The sequence below is a fragment of the Cucurbita moschata genome, unplaced genomic scaffold (assembly GCF_002738365.1).
Source record: "Cucurbita moschata cultivar Rifu unplaced genomic scaffold, Cmos_1.0 Cmo_Scf00044, whole genome shotgun sequence".
NCBI classification, from domain to species: domain Eukaryota; kingdom Viridiplantae; phylum Streptophyta; class Magnoliopsida; order Cucurbitales; family Cucurbitaceae; genus Cucurbita; species Cucurbita moschata.
In genome coordinates this window covers 2,986,914-3,010,451 of record NW_019268560.1, presented here as the reverse complement: position 1 = coordinate 3,010,451, position 23,538 = coordinate 2,986,914, and the positions used below count along the sequence as shown (strand labels likewise).

Here is a 23,538-nt window from a genome sequence, read left to right as displayed (position 1 = left end):
AAAAAAAAAAAAAAAAAAAAAAAAAAGCTCCTTTTTGGTAACTTTTATATATTATTTTATTGAATGGTCGGGTAAAAAGTATGGTAACGTTATTTTGATTAAATTATGTAAAGGTATAAAAATATGCGAGAGTGAATATCAGAATTGTAAGAACGTAGAGAAAATTGGTTATACAAAATTAAGTATATTCTTTTTTTTTGTTTGTTATTGTTGTACCTAAGTTTGATGTATCGATATTTAATTCTCGATTAATTAATACTAAAATAATTGAAAAGAATCTCTTTAACTTCATAATTAAATTCTAAAATCAAACATGTTTTAAATATCTTTCTCTCGTCTCCCTTTCTTGTTTCCCCAAACCTATTATAAGTTTCATGGGCCACCAGCTATTTGGAGCCCACACTTTGGAGGCTTTGGCCCAATCCTTTGCGCACGTGTTGGATTCAAATGAACTGCAAAATTGGGTTAGATTTTTTTTTTTTTAAATGAGAATATTCACTTTTTTTTATGTCTTTTTTATTAAAAAAAATTAATATTAAAGAAATGGATAAGAATTGAAATAAAACAATTAAAAAAAAAAAGAAGGTAAAAAGACAAGAAGAGAAAGAAAAGGTTATGATTTGCTAATGTTGGGGAGGGACAAAAAGGTCAAACGACGAACACTTCTTTATCTTCCACTTGGGCGGTGGAAAGTTTGGCATAAAAGGTAAATGAAATTACAATACAGCTCAACGTGGGAACCACAAATTTAAAAAGAACTATATAACTAATTTAACTGTAAAATTAACTCAACTAAATATTTTAATTTCTACTTAATTACAGTTAATACATAGAATAAGGTTTTATTTCTATTATTTTCCCATCATTCACATATTTTACCCTCAAAATTATTATTATTATTTTTGTTATATTTTGTGGAATTTAGGTTAATTGAGAATTCAAATTTCTTAAATTTAGGTTCGGGATGCTCATAAACAATAAAACTCATTTTTATTTAAAATTATGATATTTAAGAACGATAGAAAAAAAATGGAAAGGTAATTGAATAATTCTATAATTATATAAAATGAAAATGAAAACAATGTTTTGTGAGATTTTATTTAAGATGTTTGAATGAATAAAAAATACGTCAGATAAATATATTTTATATTATTATTTAACACCAAAATAAAAGTTTTGGATTTGTTTGTTTATAGTTGTCAAGTTCAAAAGTACGTGTAGACACTTTGTTGAAAGTGAAACATTCAAACTAACCAAATTTTGATGATGATTCTTTTTAAAAGGTTTTTATAATTTATAAATAAATTCACTAAATTCTCACAATATTTTTTTTATCATTATAGATTATTAAAATTTAAGGACTAAACGATCATAAATATATGAACTAAATAGTCACGAACAGTTCGATTAGATATTATATTATACAATGACAAAAAAAAAAAAAAAAAATCAAGATAGTGGTTCGTAATAAAATTAACTTTTTTATGATTTAAAGTATTAGTACGGTGGTCCAGAATTTAATTTGGAAGAGAATTTGAGTATTTAAGATGGAAAAGAAATTTGAATTTTAATATTGATAGACCTTGAAGTTTGACTTCTAATATATTACCTCACTTTTGACTACCTCCCAACTCTTCCATAATTTTGACCAATTCCTTATATCATTATAACGGTTTTTATACCCTAAATACTCACCCCTATACCAACTAAATAATAATAATAATAATAATAAATCACAACAAAGTATATATATTAACCCTAATGTTAAATATTAATTTATGTATCAATTCATTAAAACAAACTACCTTAAAGAATGGTCAGATATAAAAATGATATTTAATTAAATAATAATTTATTGACATACTAATTTAAGAGGCATATTTTAACCTTCATTCAAAATAAATAAAAATTTAGATTATATATTGTATAATATATACAAGCCGGAATTATTATTATTATTATTTTATTTTTTTGAAAGTTTAAGTGATTTTCATTAATAACTTCTAAAATCTTGAATTTTTATTTGTCTCGAGTTCACACCCCATGAATATTAAAAACTTTGAATATTTAAAATATTAAAGAGATAAATATCAATTTGAAACAAAAGTATAGGCATCGTGACATCCAGGGCCTAATAAAAACAAAATTCATGTTCTTCATTCAAAATATATCAATAACATTTTAGATTTTTATTTTATTTTCTAGTTTATTTTGACACCAAAATATATATATATATATATATATATATTATTATTATTATTAATACTTTAATATTCTTTACCCATACGCACATATTTATCATGATTTTCATTTATCATCTTCTTATCTTTAATTAATTTTAGTTCCCCATATGCGCACATATATATGTGACCCTTCATACAAAATAAATAAATAAATATATATATATATGTATGTATATATATGTATATCAAAGGCACCTATGAAAACTAATTTTCTTATATATTTTTATTTATATAAATAATTCCATAATATTTCATTATATAGAATTTAAATTGATAACTAATAAATCATTATTTTTTTATAAAGCTATTAGCGTAACCGGCCTATTAATATATCGACCATAGACTCACTTGGAACCGCTCATTTTAAAATCAATGTGGGATCTTTTAATCCACCACATTCGGGGCAAGCGAGCTTCAAGTCCACCGCTAATAGATATTATCCATTTTGACTCGTTCTATTAATTTCACAATTTTTAAAAAAAGAATGTTTCGCTCTCCTTTCGAACCCATGTGAGAGTATAAAAATGTAATTAAATAGGTAGAAATCTTAAAAGTTTAGAGTATAAACGTGTACAATCCATTGTCTCTCAAACATTTCGACCAAGAAAGTTATCAAAGAATTTGAACAAATTTTTATTAAATGATAGTACGAACAATACAATTGAATCTCTTGAAATTTGTGTTAATCAAAACCCCTATTCCACAAAGAATTAAAAAAGAAAAAAAAATTGAGTGTATATTGAAATTAATCAAATTTGAGTATGCATGCATTTACATGGCTTAATTTCCCGGCATCTCTACCGCTTCTCCGGCGACCAGATTATCAATGACGGCGGTTGAAGCTTTTCTGAGCAGCTCCGACCAATCCCTAACAAGATAATCACACAACATGAGTGCTTTTGGGTACAAATTACGCCACGATTTTATTGAGAAATAATTACCCGTTAATGGAGTCGAAGGTGAGTCCAACGGTGTATTTGGCTTCTCCAAGTGCCCAATTGAACCTCTCCATCTCTTTTTCGGGACAGTTTCGGTTAAACTCGACATGAAGCTCCGACGGCCGAACGTCGACGAATATCGGTATGATCTTCTTTTTATTCTCCACCATTAGAGCAAGTTCATGCAAACAAAAATAAGACCGACAATAACGCGGCGAAAACACCGCAATTCCCACCTTACAACTCCTAATACTTTCCTCAATCTCCCCAAAAAGTTTGTCTCCTGGTTTCATGTTGGCGCTGTCTAAGAATGGGCGGAGCCCTATTCTAGTAAAATGGTCATAGAGCAAGCCAGCGATGCTCCGTCGGGTGTCGACGCCGCGGTAGTTTATGAAGACGTCGCACCGCTGCGACATGGATCGGACGTGGTTGCGACGAGTGAGGATTGTGGAGGGGATTAGGTGGTTTCTGGGGAGAGATGAAAAATAACGTTGCATGGCTTGGTTTAGGGGTTGGTTTGTTAGGAATGAAGAATTGTGGTGTTTATATTTATATATATATGGAGATAGAAAATGGCGTCGTTGGAATAATGACCAAAAGTGGGTTAGGGTTTGAATTCAAAAACCAAAAGAGATGGGTTTCGCAGTTGTATTTTTGACTCTTTAAAACAATTACATTTCGATATTCATTAAAGCCCTTCAAACACGTCCAATAAAAGAGAATAGAGGAACCCAAAAAGACACACCTCTTGACAAAGTCTATGCTTATGTGTATTGGTTTCTTGCGCCCCATTTTGCATACTCGGGTTTCTCGTGCATTACGATTGCACTAAACTGTTCTAAACCTTCTCCCGAGAGAGACTCTATGGTGTACTTTGTTCGAAATAAGTATTATTGAGCACTATTGAGAGAAATAATCCCACATTGGCTAATTAAGAGAAAGATCACGGGTTTATAAATAAAAAACAGTCTCCATTGACACGAAAATTTTTGAAGAAACTAAAAGTAAAGTCACGAGAATTTATGTTCAAACAACTGTGCAGATATAACTGAGTAGCATGTGTTAACCGTCTACCTTAAATGTTATTTATATGAAAGTTATTAAAGGTACACTAGGAAATTTGTGGAAAGCAACCTTATATATATTTTTATTTAAAATTAATTTTAATTACAAAAAAAAAAAGAAGATAATTTAATTCATTAAAACGAGAAAACAAGTCATTTTTATTTTATTTTTATTTTTATTTTTGGATGCACTAATTTCAACCAATATATGTTTGACAAATGTAATTTTAATTTTTTTTTTCAAACCACGTATTTTAAATAATGTAAATTTCGAAAACAGCATTTTTAATTTTTATTAATTAAAAAATATATATTATCAATTATAGAAATCTGGTTTAATAATAATTATTATAAAAGATTTTTAATATAAAGTAGTTTCGTAAATAAATTAATAGCCTAAAAGTTGGAAATTAAGATGGATAGGAGGAGAATAGCCACGTGGCGAAGAAACGATGGTTTGACCGAGAAAAGTCAGCAAGGAAGTGGGGCCCCTTCATTAATCGTACATTTTGGTGACGAAAACTTCAACAGACTTTCCTTCTTCTCTAAGGCTACCTTCTTTACGAAGTCATCGCTAAAATTCCATCGTATAATATTATATTACTTATAGTTTATATTATTATCCTAACTATCATGTTACATTGTACGTATAATATAAACCTCGTCCATGTCCGGAGGTAAATTAAGAAACCAACGAAAGTTACATATACAAATTTATAATTTACTCATGATTAAGATTGATTCGCATATTGAGTTTTATACAAATTTATTGTATATGATACTTCATTCATACGTATTTAGATTGCAACAAGTACGAGAAACAGACCCGAGTGGAGATTTACTAGAAGCGGATAGGAGAAATGATGAATTGGGTTGTGTCAAGTAGTGTCAACCTTGTTGTTTGTGTGCATGTCTGCGTACAAGACCAACTTTTTCCTATGACTATGTGGACACCATTGGTTTTGTTGTACCTTAATTAACTAATGATTTGTTATTAGTTGTTAAGGCTATATGAGTAAAGATTAAGAAAATGATGGCTATATTTAGTATACAGATCATAAGCTTAACAAACAAACCAAGTAAAAATTACAAAACAGGAATCTGGTAAAGAACATGAACAAAGAACAAGAACAACACCAAAATGTCAAACCAAACCTAGTTTCATTGGAGGCATCCAGTTCCTGTAATTTAGGAACTGTGGATTGTGTATCCCTTCGATAAAACCTCATCTGTCTTTCCGCCTCTTCTTGGCTGTCTCTTCACAGAGAAGGTTCCAATGCAGTAAATTCCATTTGGTTCTTTTTTTATTTATTTTTTTTATTTTTCTTTTTTTCCTTCTTCTTCCTCCTCTCTCTCTCTTTTGATTGAATTCGACTTTGAATCTGCTCTTTCATGCTGTGTTTCAAAAGCCCTAGAATACCTCTTTTTCGTTTCATTTTTTTGTATTTGAGAGAACTTCAACATCGTTGACCACAGGAATTTACAAAACAAAACACCATTTTTTCTGCAAAAAACCCCCAAATCCCTTCACCCCATTATTTCATTCAATTCTTTTTAACCCTTCTTTACCTCACATTCCATGGCTACCAATGGCTGGTGTGGTTTAGGCCCTTTGCTGTTTCGTAAGAAGTCTTATAACCTCGAGGTTTGTTCCATCTTTTCTCTTTTCTGAAATGGGTTTCCTTTATAAAGCTCGATTTTTTGTTTCAAATTTGGGGTTTTTATTTCAAAACATGAGATGAAACAGAACACCCAGATGTTGTTCTTACGTGTTGTGTTTTCCTGTCGTAGACAATGAAGAGCCCTTCTTACGTGTTCCCGAAGACGTACACAAATAAATCAAAGCTATCCAGACTTGCTAAAGGTAGGAAGTCATCGAAGCGCAAAGACAATTTTTCTCAAGTCATGGAGCTCCGCAGGAAAATCTTGATTCTTAGAGACATCATCGACTTGCCTCCTTTACAACTCTCTTCTTCTATAAATGAGGTATCTTTTTCTTCATTTCTTCTTCACCTCCAATCTGTTTAGTTCGTTTCAAATATCTTAATTCGTCATGGGTTCTGGCAGCTGGTGGTCGGAACCATGGAAGACCTTCAAAAGCTCTACCCCGAACTCATATCGGACATCCAATATTCCGAAATGGATGCCACACGTATCGAACAGGTTTGTCCTGTTCTGCTCTGTTATGCTCTGTTCTGCTCTGTTCTGTTCGGATTATGGAATGAGCTTTTGAATTTATGTATCAGAGTCTCTCCTACTTCTGCACTGCGCTGAAATCGATCGGAGAATCTTGGATGCTGAACCATGATTGGAAGGACAAACCAAAATATAATTTGCCATCATATAAGGAAAACTCGAGCTTCACTGAAATTGGTCAGTTTTCAATTTTGTAAACAGTTTCTGTAGAGAAAATTAGGACCATAATTGATGAAAACTTTTGCTTTATGTAGTTGAATCTGTGTTGGCTATCATTGATTGCATCATTAATATGGCAAACGAAAGGTTTGATATGATGGACGAATACGTTAACTCGAAGAGCTCCTCGTATTCACGAACTAGTTCCTTTGGTAAGAGCTCGATCTCAACAGATTCCTGCTCTGAAACCAATAGCCCTTGCTGTTCTTCTCCTGAAACTCCCACGTCCGTTCTTGCAAATTTTCGCAACAGCGAAAGAAAGTTATCTGGAATGGAGAAAGTGTCGTGTAATTCTCCCATTTTGTGGTCTCTTAGAGTGAAATCTATGGAAATGTTGAACCCCTTTGATGTCAAGCGAGTTTTGCTCCCCACGTTGTCTCACTGTGGTGTTAATGTCCGCCCTGCCCCAAAGGGACAAGCTCAGCTCAGCTCTGAAAAGACTGATGCTGGTGATGGAGGTGAAGCTAGCCAAAAGGGTAGTCCTGAGAGAGCTAATGATGTTGATTTTCAAGAACTTCCTGCATCAAAACTGTCACCACCGGGACCTCCTCTGCCTCCTCCATCGCCACCACCTTCACCACCACCACCACCACCACCACCACCACCACCAATGGTGCAACAAAATGCAGTATTGGCTCATTCTTTACAACTACCTCCACCACCACCATTGCCTCGGATCAAGGTACTGCCTGCTGCAGCCGTGCCTATTGCACCTATTGCGCCTGCGCCGCCTACACCACTGTCAAAGGTAATAAAAAAGGCGATTAAAGTCGCAGTACAACCACCACCACCACCACCACCACCACCACCATCAAACCTTGTACCGTCACCTCCTCCAATACCTCAAGGCAATGGGTTTGCTCCACCGCCACCTCCTCCAGGTGGGGCAATTCGATCATTGCGCCCCAAGAAAGCCACTACTAAACTGAAGAGATCCCATCAATTGGGAAGTCTGTACCGGAAACTCAAAGGGAAGGTGGAAGGATCCAATCAAAATCTTACATCGTTTAATGGAAGAAAAGGCGGCGTTGGGAGCAGCTCCGGAGGAAAACAGGGGATGGCTGATGCCTTGGCAGAGATGACAAAACGGTTAGATTCTCTGTTATAAACTGCACGACAAATGCAATAGAATTAATGTTGTTTCTTTTGGGATGTTTCAGATCAGCCTACTTTCAGCAAATTGAAGAAGACGTTAAAAAACACGCAATGCCAATCACAGAGCTTATAACTTCCATTTCAGCTTTCCAGTCACCGGACATGAACGAGCTACTCGTTTTCCTCAAGAAAGTGGAATCTGTATTGGAGAATTTAACCGATGAATCACAGGTTTGTACAAATCCTGCCTTGCCCACTTTCTTAATCGTTGCTTTCAACCTGTTATTCAAATGGGTAGGCTGCATTTTCTCAATCTTGAAGGTTCTAGCAAGATTTGAAGGATTTCCCACAAAAAAGTTGGAAGCTTTAAGGACTGCAGCAGCGTTATACTTAAAGCTAGATGCAATGCTCTCTCAGTTACAGAATTGGAACATTGTTTCTCCCATGGGACAACTTCTGGACCGAGTTGAAAGCTACTTCAACAAGGTAGTTCTCAATACCTATTTCTATTTGGATTTATAGACACTCCGATATAATATTATCCACTTTGAATATAAGATCTAAGTCCGCGTAACAAAGCATTTGCTTTTGGCTCTGCTAAACACATACAGATCAAAGGAGAAGTCGATGCACTCGAGCGAACGAAGGACGATGAATCAAAGAGATTCCAGAGTCACCGCATTCATTTTGATTTCAACGTGTTAATACGGATCAAGGAATCAATGGTGGACGTGTCTTCCAGCTGCATGGAATTAGCTCTAAAGGTTGTCAATCACTCGATTGAGTTGAGTTGAGTTATAACTATCGAAACCTAACGTGATTTGTATGGTCGATACAGGAAAAGAGAGAGTTGAAGCAGGCAGCAGCAGAGACAACACGAAACGGAGTCCGATCCGAAAACTCAAACAAGGGATGTCCTAAGATGCTATGGAGGGCATTTCAATTGGCATACCGAGTTTACACGTTCGCCGGTGGACACGACGAACGCGCCGATAGGCTGACCCGAGAATTGGCTCTAGAAATAGAGAGTGAATCTGAGGACCTATGATTCTATCCTGTTTGTTTTGAAGTTGTGTTTTCATGTGTTTTCTCCTTTTTTTTAGCAGGAAAAACAAAAAAAAAAGAACGAATCAGTGATCCATGTGAGGTGTAGCATTTGAATTTGTGGAATGGTATTTGTTCATGTTGCTTCACCTTCTCCCTCTTTCTGGATAGAACCCTGTAAACATTACCTAATTATTATGAGTTTATATGTATGTTTGTATCAGACCTCTCTTCCATTCATGCTTATACTCTACCCCTACATAAAACAGAGGATCTTGAAGGCCACCAAGAACACAAAAAAAACATCTCAACAACCACATCTGTGTTCCATCTTATTACCAGATTTCAATATTACACCATTGTAATTGTGATTGTATGTAATTGTATGGGTACTGAATTGAATTGAATTGTTGATCCCAAATTAACTTGTTAGCATCCACTATTATCTCTGTTAGTATGAAACATTTTGAAAAAAACAAAAAATAAATTCACCGGAGAGACACATTGAAACGACATTATCCACCGTCTTGATGTACACTTCTTTCATAGAGATTGTTTAGTACCTCTTCTTTATCCACCACGTTTTTTCGGGTTTTGGCTATCCTTTCATTAACTAAACATACAACCACCACACAACCACTCGTACCTCACACCCACTTTATTTTATCGAATTGCACTACTTTAGATAATTTGAATACTTTTATACTTTTAAAATATATATATATATACATATATATATTTTGTCGAGAATCATTTTTAAGAAATATATTTTCAAGCATATTTAATGGATTATAAAATAAAAGTCCGTGATTTATTATTATTTTTTTTTGGATATTTAAAATAAAAATATTTTTCACGTGGTGTTATTGTTACAAACTTCCAACAATTTTTTTTTTATTAAATATTTATTAGAAATCAATTACAGTTCATATCCATTATTGCAAGAAATGTACGTAATACAAATGAATTATTTAACCAAATAATAAATATCTTAGATACGTAATTCATTGACGACAAATTTGGGATTGTCAATCGTCCAACTTTAGATTTAGTTTATACAATTTCATAAATCTAAAAGAATAGTCTTATGGAGTTAAATAGACGAACTCCACCCAAAAAAAAAAAAAAAATTATGAGTCGACAAGTAACTACCAAACTATAAAGTTTCATGTGGATGGATCAAAATTATTGTCTGAACTACGTACTGTCACATGTATGAAACTATTTAATGCTTTTATCTCATTTACATTAGTTTTTTTCCGACATATATGAATTAAAAATCTCTTATTTGCTTGGTTATTCAACGCGGGATGGTTTTGACATTCTCGTGCCACATTGTTAGGTTACTTATTCTTTACTTCTTAAAAATAAAAATCTATCCTCACAGATAAACACAAGTCCTTCTAACCTATAGTGTTTCAACATGAATTCTTCCAACCTGCTCTCGTCCCACTCGCATACATTCTAGTAAAATTTTTAGTAGGTGATTCAATATAGAATTGCTTCAAATATAGTGGGTTTAACCCCAGAGTTTCTGTAAGTAAGCCATGAAAAGAGAACGCCAAAGAACATTTCTTCGATCAATAATGTCCCACAAGTTTCCATGGAGGAATATGGTAGATGAGAAATTTTCTTCTTCGAGGGTCGATTGGTGGGCCTTTGTTTAACCTTGTTAGTTAATTCCTGTTTTACTTCATATATCATTTCTACTATTATTATGCATCATTTCTACTATTATTATGCATCACATTATTTTTATGATTATATTATTAAGTATCGACCCTTTAGTCACTTTTAACTACCTTCGAAAATTCTATTATCCACTTTGAGCATAAGCTCTGGTGGCTTTGTTTTTAGGTTTTTATAAAAGGGGCCAAAGAACATTTCTTCGATCAATAATGTCCCACAAGTTTCCATGGAGGAATATGGTAGATGAGAAATTTTCTTCTTCGAGGGTCGATTGGTGGGCCTTTGTTTAACCTTGTTAGTTAATTCCTGTTTTACTTCATATATCATTTCTACTATTATTATGCATCATTTCTACTATTATTATGCATCACATTATTTTTATGATTATATTATTAAGTATCGACCCTTTAGTCACTTTTAACTACCTTCGAAAATTCTATTATCCACTTTGAGCATAAGCTCTGGTGGCTTTGTTTTTAGGTTTTTATAAAAGGGCGGGTACCAATATATTCCTTATAAATCTATATCATTCTCTAAATTAGAGAATTGAGACTTCTCTCTCAACAATCTTGAACAGTCCTCTCCTTTCTCCTGGAATCAAACAATTCTCAATAATCAATTTTTTTTAAGTATTTAAAAATCTTAAAACATAAAATGAAACAATAAAGATGGAATTATTAAACAAACAGGTAAAATAACTTCTGCCCTTCCCAGTCTCTAACCCTTTTGAAAAAAAAGAAAGAAAAAAAAATTACTTTGCCATAGAACGTAGGGAGAAATATAATAAACTTAAAATTAATCTCCATATTCCATCGTGATCTCAGCTATGGACACGAGACCAGCTCCAAGCCTGGGGATAATAGTGACGATGATGCTGTCGTCATCATCAGCTTCCAAATCCTCAAGCACTTCACTTATCCCCAATCTAAGCCCCGTCTTCACCTTCTTCTTGTGCCCATGTTTATGCGGCACGTTCACAAAGCTCCCTGCAAACTCTGTATTATCGCCTCTGATTTCGCTGTCGTCTTCATCGTTGATATAAACATCCAATTTAATGGCCGTGTTCGGGTCGAATTCGATTCCCTTAATCACCAAAATCTCCTCTTCCTCCTCTTTCTCCTTCTTGCTTCTTGATTTCTTCGCCCTCTTCACTTCCGTGCTGACCGCCGACTTCACAGTCACCGGGAACTTGATCCTTGCCGGTTTCACGCGCCTGGAGGGGACATTACTGTCGACGCTTTTTTGGGCTCTGAGGGCTCGACGAGGCGTGGGGCGGGTTTCCAGCCATAGGAGTTCCACGTCTTGGTAGATGTAGCCGAGGTTTTTGGTGTCGAGACAGTCTCGGACTCGGACTCGCACGGCTTGGGCCTTCTCGTTGTAGAAAATGAAAGAGGCGTCGAGCCATTCAGGGTATTGTAGGTCCTGTCGCCTTCCGCCGAGGGTCTTCCAGACGGACCACATTCGGTCTATGTTGGAGTGGTGGGAGTAGAAGATGGGATCTCTGGCCGCGGAGTAGAAGTTGCCCATGTTCTCTAGGTTGGGCTCGTTGTTGTCGCCGCACCATGTGTGAACCGTATTGTGTGGGATGTTCTCCACCGACCCACCTCCTATCATTTTGTGTATACTCGGTTAGACCAACATGACTCTCAACAATGATATGATATTGTCCACTTTGAACATAAGTTCTTATGACTAAGCTTTCCCAAAACTCCGCTCTTATGACTAAGCTTTCCCAAAACTCCTCCTACGAACCCTATTATTTGTTTATAAACTAATAATCATTCCCTAAAAGAGTTGAGGTGGGACTTTCATCATCCAACGTTCTCAGAATAATTAATCCAATATTCTATCCAACCAAAAATTATTCCACCAAATAATTTTTTTTTTCACTTTTATGAATTTAAAATTAATCTATAATTTAAAAAAATGGTTGAATAACGTAGAAGTTGAGAAAAAGAAAAATAATGGCTAAATAAAAATTAAAATCACGAAAATTTATGCTCAATGTTATACTAAAACATTACCTGGTGATGGTTCGTCTCCGGCTACATAGGCGCTGCCGAAAAACAGCTTGGGGGTACGACTATTGGAAACCATTTGGCGATACATAATTCTAAGATTACTTCTTATCTGCGCATTATCGCCTATGTTTGAATCAACCCCATCGAAATCCAGATCTATGAATGTTGGCGGCAGATGATTTTGGTTCCGAAGTTGGTCATAAAGGGACGAGTTTTGGTCGGCGTACATGGCTGGCATTTTCATACCCCCAGGAGCATCGTAGTTCCAAAAGGGCAAGGCGAAGGTGGGATCTCCAATTAGCTCTCCCAATATCTTCTCGTAAAAGTAGAGATAATAACGGTGAAATGGGAAAAACAGCCACGAGTTATGAACTTGCACCTCAACTGGAAACCCCACTTGGTCGTACCCTCCGTTACAATAAGCACAGTGAACGTTCGCTTGTTGCATGAAGCTACGTGGGTCATCTTCGGGCAGCCCTTTCATTAGCTCAACGGCTCTCTTATATTTGTCTATGTAGCTTTGATCCGCCAAATGGGCAGCTGGCCTGACGCGTAGTTTTCCCGGCGCCGGTGGCAGGAAGTCGATGATCGAAGTGGTCGGAGGCGGGCAGCAGTTGGTTGGATCGGCGCCAGGTGGCAAGTCTGGTGGGCCACACTTGCTAATGTTGGGAGTTTGAACTGGAGCGGCAAGGGCAAAGGTGGAATCTTTGGTGAAGGACGAAGCTCCGTAGAGGCCGCCTGCGCCTATCCCAATAAGAACGTCTCTTCTATCAATTTTGCCATCGGCGGCGCTACACAAAATTCGTGCAGCGTTAATGGGAAGGTATTTTGATGTTCGAAGGCTGGATGATGGGCGAAATGCGGCGGTGGAAAGAGCTGGTGGTGGTAGAGAAGCCATTGCTTGGTTATTGAATCAAAGATGCTTTATTTCAAATCCCACTTGTCTGCCTACTATTTATAACCCCAAAAAATCTATCTTAATTGTCTCAACTAAAAATTTTATATTAATTTTACCTATTTTTTACTTTTTTTTTAATAATGTTTAATCATAAGTTTTCCCAAATTTTGTATCCATTATATCTACCAATTTTAAAAAAATATTTAATTATCTCAAATAATAAAATTTTATCTCTAGTAAATTTACAATTTCATAAATTTTAAAAATTATTGACGAACAATTTTAAGGAATCTCAAGAGATTCTTGCGTCCAATTTCGTCATGTTGACGTGGCAATTACCGACACACCGTAGTTGTAGACATTCACAAATGTTCCAGCTTGTTGAACCTTCAACCTTGGAATAGGTCTCTGTCGATGCGATATTTATTATACCCACGTCAGAAAAAAGTAAGTTAATTATTATTATTAAATTGCTATAAACTAATTATTTAGAAATTTTATAATTTAAATTAAAAACTACAATGTAGTCATTATAATTGGTTGGATATGTCAGTGCCAACTTGCCACCTCTGAGAGGTCATGCACGTGCAATATACTCATGATATTTACTTTTTATCTCTAAAAGTAAAGACTATTCCCACAAACAACACGAATTTTTTAGACATGTTTTGTTTTCATTTACATACTTCAAAGTATGTTTAACTGCAAACTTTTTATAGGATTGCATTGAATCTTGGAAATGAGACATTACAAGCAGTAACATAGCGACACCTTATTAATATGTGATTCAAGGACAAATCAAAGAAGAAGTTAGTGGGCACGTGACACCTGAGTAAAGAAACGGTGAATGAATCGAAACTACATCGAGGTGATCCTGAAAGTAGAATGGCTAATAAAGACCAATTGAAAGTTACTATCTATATCAATAAAGTGTATATTTCCTTTTAGTGTCTGAATTATAGAAACTTTAAAATTGAGCTTGTTTTGTTTAGAGTAATTTTAAGTTGGGTGATCTCTGGTAAATTTTCTTAGAAGAAATATGTAACTAAAAATAAATCATGCGCTTATTTTTATCATTTTTTTCACAACCATATATGAAAATTTTTAATATAAATAATTAATTATTCTAGCTTAATTTAACTAATTAATCAATAACTTCAGTTCAGCAAATAAAAAAGTGGATTATTATTGATTTACTACCGTTAAATAATTAACTATATTAAAAATAAATAGCAAAGAAAGAAATATTCATACAGTTATAAGGATATAGAATATTCTTATTTATAAAAAAAAAAAAGAAAATACATTATTTCTACGTCCAACCTCATCATTATTAAAATAAATAAATAAATAATGACTTTTGAGATAAACATTGAAAAATATGGAAATATTAGATTTTAGTTCTTTTAATATCCACCCAATCAGTAGTTGGTAAGATTTAATAAATAAAAATAATAATTTGAAAATTGAAATTGAGACGTAAATGAATTGCCCTCCACTCACATCCCGACGTCGTTTTGGATAACCTAAACGTACGACTCCAATGACTTTATCATGTGGTCTTAAATTTTTTTTCTTTTAAAAAAAAATTCATTTAATTCATTAAAATAATATAGTTCGGAGGGCCAACTACGCACGTGTTCTGTTATTAATTAATCAAACAGTCAACCGTTTTTTCAAAATCAGATTATTTTACACATCATTTTCAAAGAATTTAATTAAAAATTAAATTTCAAAGCCTTCAATAACCCAATAAAAATTAAATTTGGATAAAAAAAAAATTAGTTTTTAAATTTCCCAATAAAATATAAAAACTAAATTTCCCAAGAATTATGCTAAAGTAAGTTGTATTAATTATATTTAATTAATTATAATTAGTCGGTATTCGATAATGAAATTAATTTAGATAAGAGTAATGGTTTTGCCCACTTCCTCGTGGGTTGTGGTGGATGAAAAAAAAATACCAAACATCCACATCTACCAAGACATTTCATTTTCATGAATATAGCCATAATAATTTTACCCTACATTTGAAATCTATATGAATGTTGAATTTTTTTTATTTATTTATAATATATAGATATAATTTTGAAATTTGAATATTCAAAGGAAAAATGCAAGATAATGTTGTGTACGCAATCCAAATTGTGACAAATTTTAGAGCTGAATTTAAAGGTTAATTGAATATATTTGAGAAAAAGAAAATGAGTTTGTAGACCTTTTTAACCAAAATAAAAGTCCATTAATTATTTGTATTTATCGTACGGATTCAACTGTTCTATTAATGGGACATTTATGTTTATATTAATAAATACAAATGTTTTCTTTTCTTTTTTTTCTTTTTTCTTTTTCTGTATTGTTTTGATATGGAGGACACTTAAAAGGCACATTTGAGATTTTGAACCATTTGCTTGGGGATGAATCAAATGTTCTTCCTCCAATCCAATTCAATCAAATCAGGCCTATCGGACTTCGACTTTGTTTGACATCAATCATTATAAGTTTGTGTTAGATTTCTATTCATGCATACGCAATTTTTAAAGTTCTCAAATTTATATATGATTGGAATATATGGAAAAGCAAATTATTATAAAACTGGTGGAAAGTCTTCTAACTTCAAATCTGTTAAAGATCTTCAATTTGGAGCATGTAAAAGATCTTTGACGTGTAACTTATTGAAGATGTTTAACTTGTAGTTTGGTTAATGTCTTCAGCTTGTAGTTTCTCCAACATCTTTAACTACTAACTTATTGAAGTTACCTAACTTATTAAGACCAAAGTTAACTAAAATTATTACTAAACCCACGTTTTTGTCATGGAAGCCATTGAAAGATAAAATAAAGAAAAAGAGGTAAAATAGTTATAAAAAGTCTCATGCGTAGTTGGTCAAGTGAAGTAAAATAATATTTTCGGACAATCAAAATGGTCAGTCCCTACTGTCGGATTGCGTTATATTTTCTTTATAAAAAAAAAATAGGTTTGAACTACGAAGGGGATGAATATATAAAATATCTTTTAATTAAATTAAATGCTAAACTTTAATAATTAATTTCAAATTCAACTAATACGTTCACTTATTCTAACAAAAAATAAAATAAAGTAAGTAGTATGCAAATTTTAAAAATCTCATTGATTTTAATAAAATAAAATTTTGCACAAATTTCATACATAAATTAATCATTACAAAATTGTGCCAAAATTCTTAAATTAAAAAAAAAAAAAATTATTTTATTAATTTCATATTGTACATTTTTATGTAATTTTATTTTTTTTATTAAGGAGTTAAATTGCAAGACTTTTAACTTTTAATGTTAAGATTAATACTCATCTAAGTTTGATGTGTAATTTGATAAAATTAAAAGTTGATGATTAAAATTAATACAATTTTATAAGTTTATAGTTATAATTAAGATGCAAATAGAATGGAAGTTGTTTGGAATTATTAGCCTCAAACCTGGAAGCCTTCTTTTATTTTAAATTTAGTTTCCGAAGAAATTAATCTCCATATTCGATCTTGATCTTAGCAATGGAGACGAGCCCAGCTCCAAGCCTGGGGACGAGAGTGACGATGATGCTGTCGTCACCATCAGCACCCAAATCCTCAAGCAGTTCAGTTATCCCCAACCTAAGCCCCGTCTTCACCTTCTTGTTGTGTCCGTGCTTATGCGGCACGTTCACAAAGCTCCCAGCGAACTCAGTAATGTCGGCTCTATTTTCCTTCTCATCTTCGTCGTTGATATAAATATCGAACTTTACCAGCATGTTGGGGTCCAACTTGATTCCCTCAATCACCAAAATCTCCTCTTCCTCCTCTTTCTCCTTCTTGCTTCTTGATTTCTTCGCCCTCTTCACTTCCGTACTGATCGCCGACTTCAGAGTTACCGGAAACTTCATCTTTGGATGTCTCGCCGCCTTCCGGGCTCCACGAGGCATGGGGCGGGTTTGGAGCCATGGGAGTTCCACGTCTTGGTAGACGTAGCCGAGTTTTTTGGTGTCGAGACAGTCTCGGACTCGGACTCGCACGGCTTGGGCCTTCTCGTTGTAGAAAATGAAAGAGGCGTTGAGCCATTCAGGGTTTTGAAGGTCCTGTCGCCTTCCGCCGAGGGTCTTCCAGACGGACCACATGCGGTCTACGTTGGAGTGGTGGGAGTAGAAGATGGGATCTCTGGCCGCGGAGTAGAAGTTGCCCATGTTCTCTAGGTTGGGCTTCTTGTTGTCGCCGCACCATGTGTGGACCGTATTGTGTGGGATGTTCTCCACTGACCCACCTCCTGTCATTTTGTGTATACTAAGTTAATTAACTACCCTTCTATCCCACCACAAAACTAACCTCCATCGTACTCAGAATAGAAATTAAATAAACAATACTTTGTCCATTCGTGTATGCCATTTTGGGAAACCTAGAGTAAATCCATGAGAGTTTATACTGAGACAATATCATACCACATTTTGGGAAACCTAGAGTAAATCCATGAGAGTTTATACTGAGACAATATCATACCATTGTGGAGAGTCATGTTCGTCTAACATGGTATCAGAGTCATGCCCTAAACTTAGTCGTGCCAATAGATTAGTAAATTCTCAAATATCGAACAAAGGACTCCAAAAGAAAAGGAGTTAAGTCTCCTCGAAGGCCAAAAATTACTAAGACTCCAAAGGAGTCGAGCCTTTGTTCGAGGGAAGGTGTTGGATGATGAAAGTCCCACGTCGACTAATTTAGGGAATAATCATGATTTTATAAACAAAGAATACTCTCTCCATTGTTGCATGAGAGCTTATGCTCAAAGTGTAAAATATCATAGAGAGTTGGGAAAAAGTTGGAAAAAAGAAAAGCGTTACCCGGTGATGGCTCGTCTCCGGCTACATAAGCGCTGCCGAAGAACAGCTTGGGCGTGACACTATTGGAAACCATCTGGCGATACATAATTCTAAGATTACTTTTTATCAGCGCATCATCGCCTATGGTCGGATCAACCCCATCGAAATCCAGGTCAATCAACGTTGGCGGCAGATGATTTTGGTTCCGAAGTTGGTCATAAAGCGAGGAGTTGTGGTCGGCGTACATGGCTGGCATTCTCATACCCCCAGGAGCATCGTAGTTCCAAAAGGGCAAGGCGAGAGTGGGATCTCCAATCAGCTCTCCCAATATCTTCTCGTAAAAGTAGAGATAATAACGGTGAAATGGGAAAAACAGCCACGAGTTATGAACTTGCACCTCAACTGGAAACCCCACTTGGTCGTACCCTCCGTTACAATAAGCACAGTGAACGTTCGCTTGTTGCATGAAGCTACGTGGGTCATCCTCGGGCAGCCCTTTCATTAGCTCCACGGCCCTCTTATATTTGTCTATGTAGCTTTGATCGACCAAATGGGCAGCTGGCCTGACCCGTAATTTTCCCGGTGCCGGTGGTCGGAAGTCGACGATCGAGGGGGACGGCGGCGGGCAGCAGTTCGTTGGGTCAGCGTCAGGTGGCAGGTCTGGTGGGCCACACTTGCTAATGTTGGGAGTTTGGACTGGAGCGCCAAGGGCAAAGGCGGAAGCTCCGTAGAGACCGCCTGCGCCTATGCCAATAAGAACGTCTCTTCTATCAATATTGCCATCGGCGGCGCTACACAAAATTCGAGCAGCGTTATTGGGAAGGTATTTTGATGTTCTAAGGCTGGATGATGGGCGAAATGTGGTGGTGGAAAGAGCTGGTGGTGATAGCGAAGCCATTGCTTGATTGTTAAACCAAATATGGTTTGTTTCAAATCCCAATCTTATGCGTATTATTTATAACCCAAAAAGAATCTATCTCAATAGTATGAACTAAAACTTTGTATTATTTTTACCTACTTTGACTTTTGAATAATGTTTTAATTATAAGTTTCCTCAAAGTTTTATACTTATTTAGTTGTATTTTAACTTTTTAATTTGGTGTCCACGTAGATTTGGTGAATGTGCCTTGATATATATTAAAGCAACCAACTTTTCTAGATTCAAACTTACTAAATACGTGTAGTTAGAGAAAACATATATATATATATATATATTTAAATAGAAATAATCAAGACCAAGTAACCTAAATCTTACTTCAAAATCACCCTCAAATTAATGAAAAATAGATTCATAACATTACTCTTAAAAGTGGTGAGACAGTTAAAAAATATATATAAAAGAATTAATAGTTACTATTTATACCAGTAAAGTTCAATGAGCTTGACTTTAAATAATTTTATGTTCTGTTCTGTGATCTCTCATCAATTTTCTTTAAAAAAAAAATACAGGTTGAACACAAAACATACTAATAAAAAAAATTAGTGTGATTGTTTAAATCCGAGTAACATCTTATCCAAAGAAGTTTACATTTAATACCATGCTAGTTTTTTTTTTTTTTTAATAGAGTAATGTATTTTTGTAATACCGCGATATAAAAAATAAATTTCACAACGTCAACCCTAAAAAAAAATTATAGAACTATTAACTACATTACTTAAAGTTAAGTAATAATGTTGAATAATTACGATCAAAAGTAGAGATTATTAGTTTATTAAATAAATTATAGTCCGGATAGATTCTTAGATTATTATTATTGAATCAACATTATTTTTCAAAATTTCCGTACAGTTCTTAACTCAACATATTAAAGACTGCTTAATAATGTTGAACGGTTATAATGAAGAGTAGAGGGCTATACATGTCATTTTAGAACATTTTGTCCTCGTTCACATATTTCGTAGAAAAAAATTCAACAATAATCGCTCGACATCAAATTATTTAACTTTAGAATTTCTACGTGGGCAGTAAATTCTTATAAACCTTTTTTTCACCATAATTTTTGGTAAATTATTTTTACTGGCCATTCCCATTTAGTAATCTTCCAGAGAAAGTTGGAATGCATCCATTTCATAATTTGGGCCTAGTGGGCTTTTTGTGTTCGTCCTATCCGAAGGATCGACGGGCCCAACAAATTTGACTTGGGCCTGAATTTTGAAAATAAAATTTGTAATCCGTTGCAATGACACTATTCGCAAATCCAGCATGGTATTTTAGATTTACAAATATATCAATAAAACAATCAAATTATAATTTTATTGGTATATATATGATATACTTTATATTATATTATTGGTATTTTAACAGTTATATGATATACTTTTATATCCATATATCAGTCATTTTATACACTCAATAATTATATAATTGGTATACCAAGTTGTATACTCGTTATCTGTGAACTCAATTTAAATTCTTATCCATAACATTATTATTAAATTATAATATATCAATTCGTCATATTGATAACCATTATGATTTGAATATTTAAATATTTGGACATATGAAATTTTAGTAATATTTTCTCGACTAAATGTTATAATAATATTAAAGTGGGAAATTAAATTGTCATAAAATTTAATTTAATTATTGTTTAGAATAGAACTGAGTTAGGTTGAGTTTATAAAAATATCGGGAGATAATGTAATTAATAAGCTATAAATACACAACGACGGAGGTAGGTGACCGGAGAATGAGACTTCGCTTTCAATTTTAATTCCTCTGTGACATTCAATGTCCGACAGTAAAATTTGATGTCTAAATTCCTTACATCTTTCAGAAACAAAGTACAAAAACATTTTCCAGAAAATTAAGGACTGTTCTAAATCTGTGATGATATCTTTAAACAACTAATATAATTTACGGTTTCATTGTTACTATAATATCAACAACGCTTCCCTTCTCAACTTGAAGCTTTCGGCTATGGCTGTTCCACAAATGCAGAGCCAAGCTATGGGATTCAATGTGTTTCAGTTTCGCCTTTACCCATTTCAAATGAGCTGCATCTTTTGGACTCTGGAACAGAGCCCTGATTCTGCTCCAAACAACAGGGTAAAACGCCGACGGAGGAAGAACAGTCAAATTAAACCCAGGATTTTGGTTCAATCTCGACACCACTCTTGATACTAAATACGGTCCGTTGTGACCCCATTTGTTTCCGTCGAAAGTTGTGGCGAATTCTTGGATGAATTGAAGGAGAAGTGGGTGATTTTTGTCGAAGATCATCACTGCGTTGTTCAATCTGCTCCAATTTCCGGTTTTCAAATCGATGGTTTGAGCCCCAATTACGTTTCGGAGATTTGTGAAGTTCTTTAGAATTATCACGTCGGCGTCGAGGTAAATGCCGCCGAATTTGTATAGCAGAGCCAATCGGAGCAAGTTTGAGAGGTTTTGAGCTAAAGAAATTTCGCCGGGTTTTATGGTTCCTTGCCGGAGTTGATTGAACCATGGCTCTGCTTGGGTGTTTCTGAAAATTGAATCGAAATCCGGAGAAATTGCGATCAAAGGGAACCCTTTTTTCGAAAATGGGCTGAGAATTTGTTTCCCTTTTGTGGAATCGAGGGAATTCGAGACAATGGTCAAACACGGATTTCCATTTTCATGAGCCTTGAATATACTCTGTATTGCCCAGAATTCTCTGTCGCTAAACGAATTCAATGGTGAAATCCAAATCATGAAAAATCTAAGCTTACATGAATTCGCAGCCAAGAACTCCTCAATCCTTGCTGAAAATTCGTTCTCTCTTGATTCCAGCCGGAGGCTTCTCAGGCGGCGCTTGTGTTTCCCGACCCTCTTCGCCGCCAGTTCAGCAGAGTCATCGGCGCAGATTTTAACATGGGGGTTGTGAAAAACAGAGGAATTTGATTTAAAAATCACCGGTGGGTGTTTTTCTTCGATGGAAAATAGAACGGAAGAAGAAAGATTGGAGCATCGTTTATCCGGCGAGAAAGGGGAAGAATGAGGAATCGTCTTCAAGAAAACGTGAAGGCCATTGAAAGCGAGAAGGAAGAGAAGGAGAAGAGAAAGAAGAGAAGCGGTAAGGGATGAGAGAAAATGGTAATAAGCAGATTCCTTGAGAGGTTGAAGGCGGCGGCGCAGAAGGAGGAGGAAGAAAGAAGGCCGGAAACAAGCAATCATTGGAAATGGAAGAAGAAGAAGCGGAAGATCCCGAGGGAAAGTCGAGCCTGCAAATATGTGAAAATGGAATTTGTATCAATTTTATGGATCTCTATAATAAATTTTATTAAAATTTTAAAATATTTTTTACAGTTACATATTTTTGTAGGAATAATTATAAATATATATATATATGAGAAAAAAGTTTTGAAAGGAGAATTTGGGGAATGTGCATGTGGTTGCGAGGAAACACAAAAAGTAGTGAAAAGGAAGGGGATGGGAGTGTGGCTGCAGAGTGGCCACCTTTTTTCTTTCCTTACTTTTTCCCCCTTGGAGTATTGGATGTTGGTATGTGAATACATGGGTCTTAAATTATGTAGGATTCCACTCGTGTCCCGATATATTTGGCCTATTCTCCTATGGAATATTTAAGATGAACATCTTTCTTAGTCGTAAGGCTCGGGAAAAGGATAGAGAAATTGGTTTTACTATATTTCTAACGTGAGATCCTACACATCCGTTGGGGAGGAGAACCAAGAAACCTTTCATTAGTAGACGCGTTTTAAAAACTTTGAAGAAAAGCCTGAAAGGGAAAGTCCAAAGAGGACAATATTTGCTAGCCGTGAGCTTGGGGCGTTACAAATGGTATAAAAGCCAGACCCCAGGCGGAGGACACTGGGTCTTGAAGAGGGGTGGATTTGGTAGGGGTCTCACATCATTTGGAGAAAGGAACGAGTGATAACGAGAACACTGAGCCCTAAAGGGAGTGGATTGATAGATCCCACATCGGTTGGGGAAAAGAACAAAACACACTATGTGGAGGACGATGGGCCTCGAATGGAAGGTGGATTTGGCAGGGGAGTGACATATCAATCCCACGTTGGTTGGGGAAAAGAACAAAACACACCGGGTGGAGGACGCTAGGCCTCGAATGGAAGGTGGATTTGGTAGGGGAGTGACAACAAAGACGCTGAGTCCTAAAAGGAGTAGATTGTGAGATCCCACGTCCGTTGGGCTCCGACACGAGTAGTCTTTTAGCTTTTTAGCGTATCCGCTAAAATTAAAATATTTTACATCGTCTTTTCCTCTTCATCTTAGACCTGCCGACAAAAACAGAAAGAATTTGCTTGTTTATGGTTTGAAAAACATAAAAGTTCGAAAGACGAACTGAAAAACCAAAGCCCAACGCACATCGATCG

General features: G+C 35.0%; 5 protein-coding genes across 5 annotated transcripts; 1 reads left to right on the top strand and 4 right to left on the bottom strand.

Moving 5' to 3' along the window:
• Positions 1–3,023: 3,023 nt before the first annotated feature.
• On the bottom strand, positions 3,024–3,597 carry LOC111434063 (toll/interleukin-1 receptor-like protein). Its single transcript, XM_023071356.1, has 2 exons — positions 3,185–3,597; positions 3,024–3,111 (listed from the first exon to the last, which is right to left on the bottom strand). Exons 1-2 carry the CDS (start codon positions 3,595–3,597, stop codon positions 3,024–3,026), a joined length of 501 nt encoding a protein of 166 aa, XP_022927124.1.
• Positions 3,598–5,824: 2,227 nt separating this feature from the next.
• On the top strand, positions 5,825–8,878 carry LOC111434266 (uncharacterized protein At4g04980-like). Its single transcript, XM_023071672.1, has 9 exons — positions 5,825–5,890; positions 6,037–6,231; positions 6,313–6,408; positions 6,492–6,618; positions 6,696–7,749; positions 7,821–7,986; positions 8,077–8,241; positions 8,367–8,519; positions 8,594–8,878. Exons 1-9 carry the CDS (start codon positions 5,825–5,827, stop codon positions 8,801–8,803), a joined length of 2,232 nt encoding a protein of 743 aa, XP_022927440.1. The 3' UTR covers positions 8,804–8,878.
• A 2,401-nt stretch (positions 8,879–11,279) lies between these two features.
• LOC111434015 (polyphenol oxidase, chloroplastic-like) lies at positions 11,280–13,407 on the bottom strand. The gene is made up of 2 exons (XM_023071313.1): positions 12,513–13,407; positions 11,280–12,095 (listed from the first exon to the last, which is right to left on the bottom strand). The coding sequence occupies exons 1-2, from the start codon at positions 13,405–13,407 to the stop codon at positions 11,284–11,286; spliced, it is 1,707 nt and encodes a 568-aa protein (XP_022927081.1). The 3' UTR covers positions 11,280–11,283.
• A 3,429-nt stretch (positions 13,408–16,836) lies between these two features.
• LOC111434014 (polyphenol oxidase, chloroplastic-like) lies at positions 16,837–19,131 on the bottom strand. Its single transcript, XM_023071312.1, has 2 exons — positions 18,247–19,131; positions 16,837–17,678 (listed from the first exon to the last, which is right to left on the bottom strand). Exons 1-2 carry the CDS (start codon positions 19,121–19,123, stop codon positions 16,903–16,905), a joined length of 1,653 nt encoding a protein of 550 aa, XP_022927080.1. The 5' UTR covers positions 19,124–19,131; the 3' UTR covers positions 16,837–16,902.
• Positions 19,132–20,869: 1,738 nt separating this feature from the next.
• Positions 20,870–22,445, bottom strand: LOC111434013 (lactosylceramide 4-alpha-galactosyltransferase-like). The gene has a single exon (XM_023071311.1). The coding sequence runs from the start codon at positions 22,358–22,360 to the stop codon at positions 21,083–21,085; it is 1,278 nt and encodes a 425-aa protein (XP_022927079.1). The 5' UTR covers positions 22,361–22,445; the 3' UTR covers positions 20,870–21,082.
• Between the last annotated feature and the right edge of the window lie 1,093 nt (positions 22,446–23,538).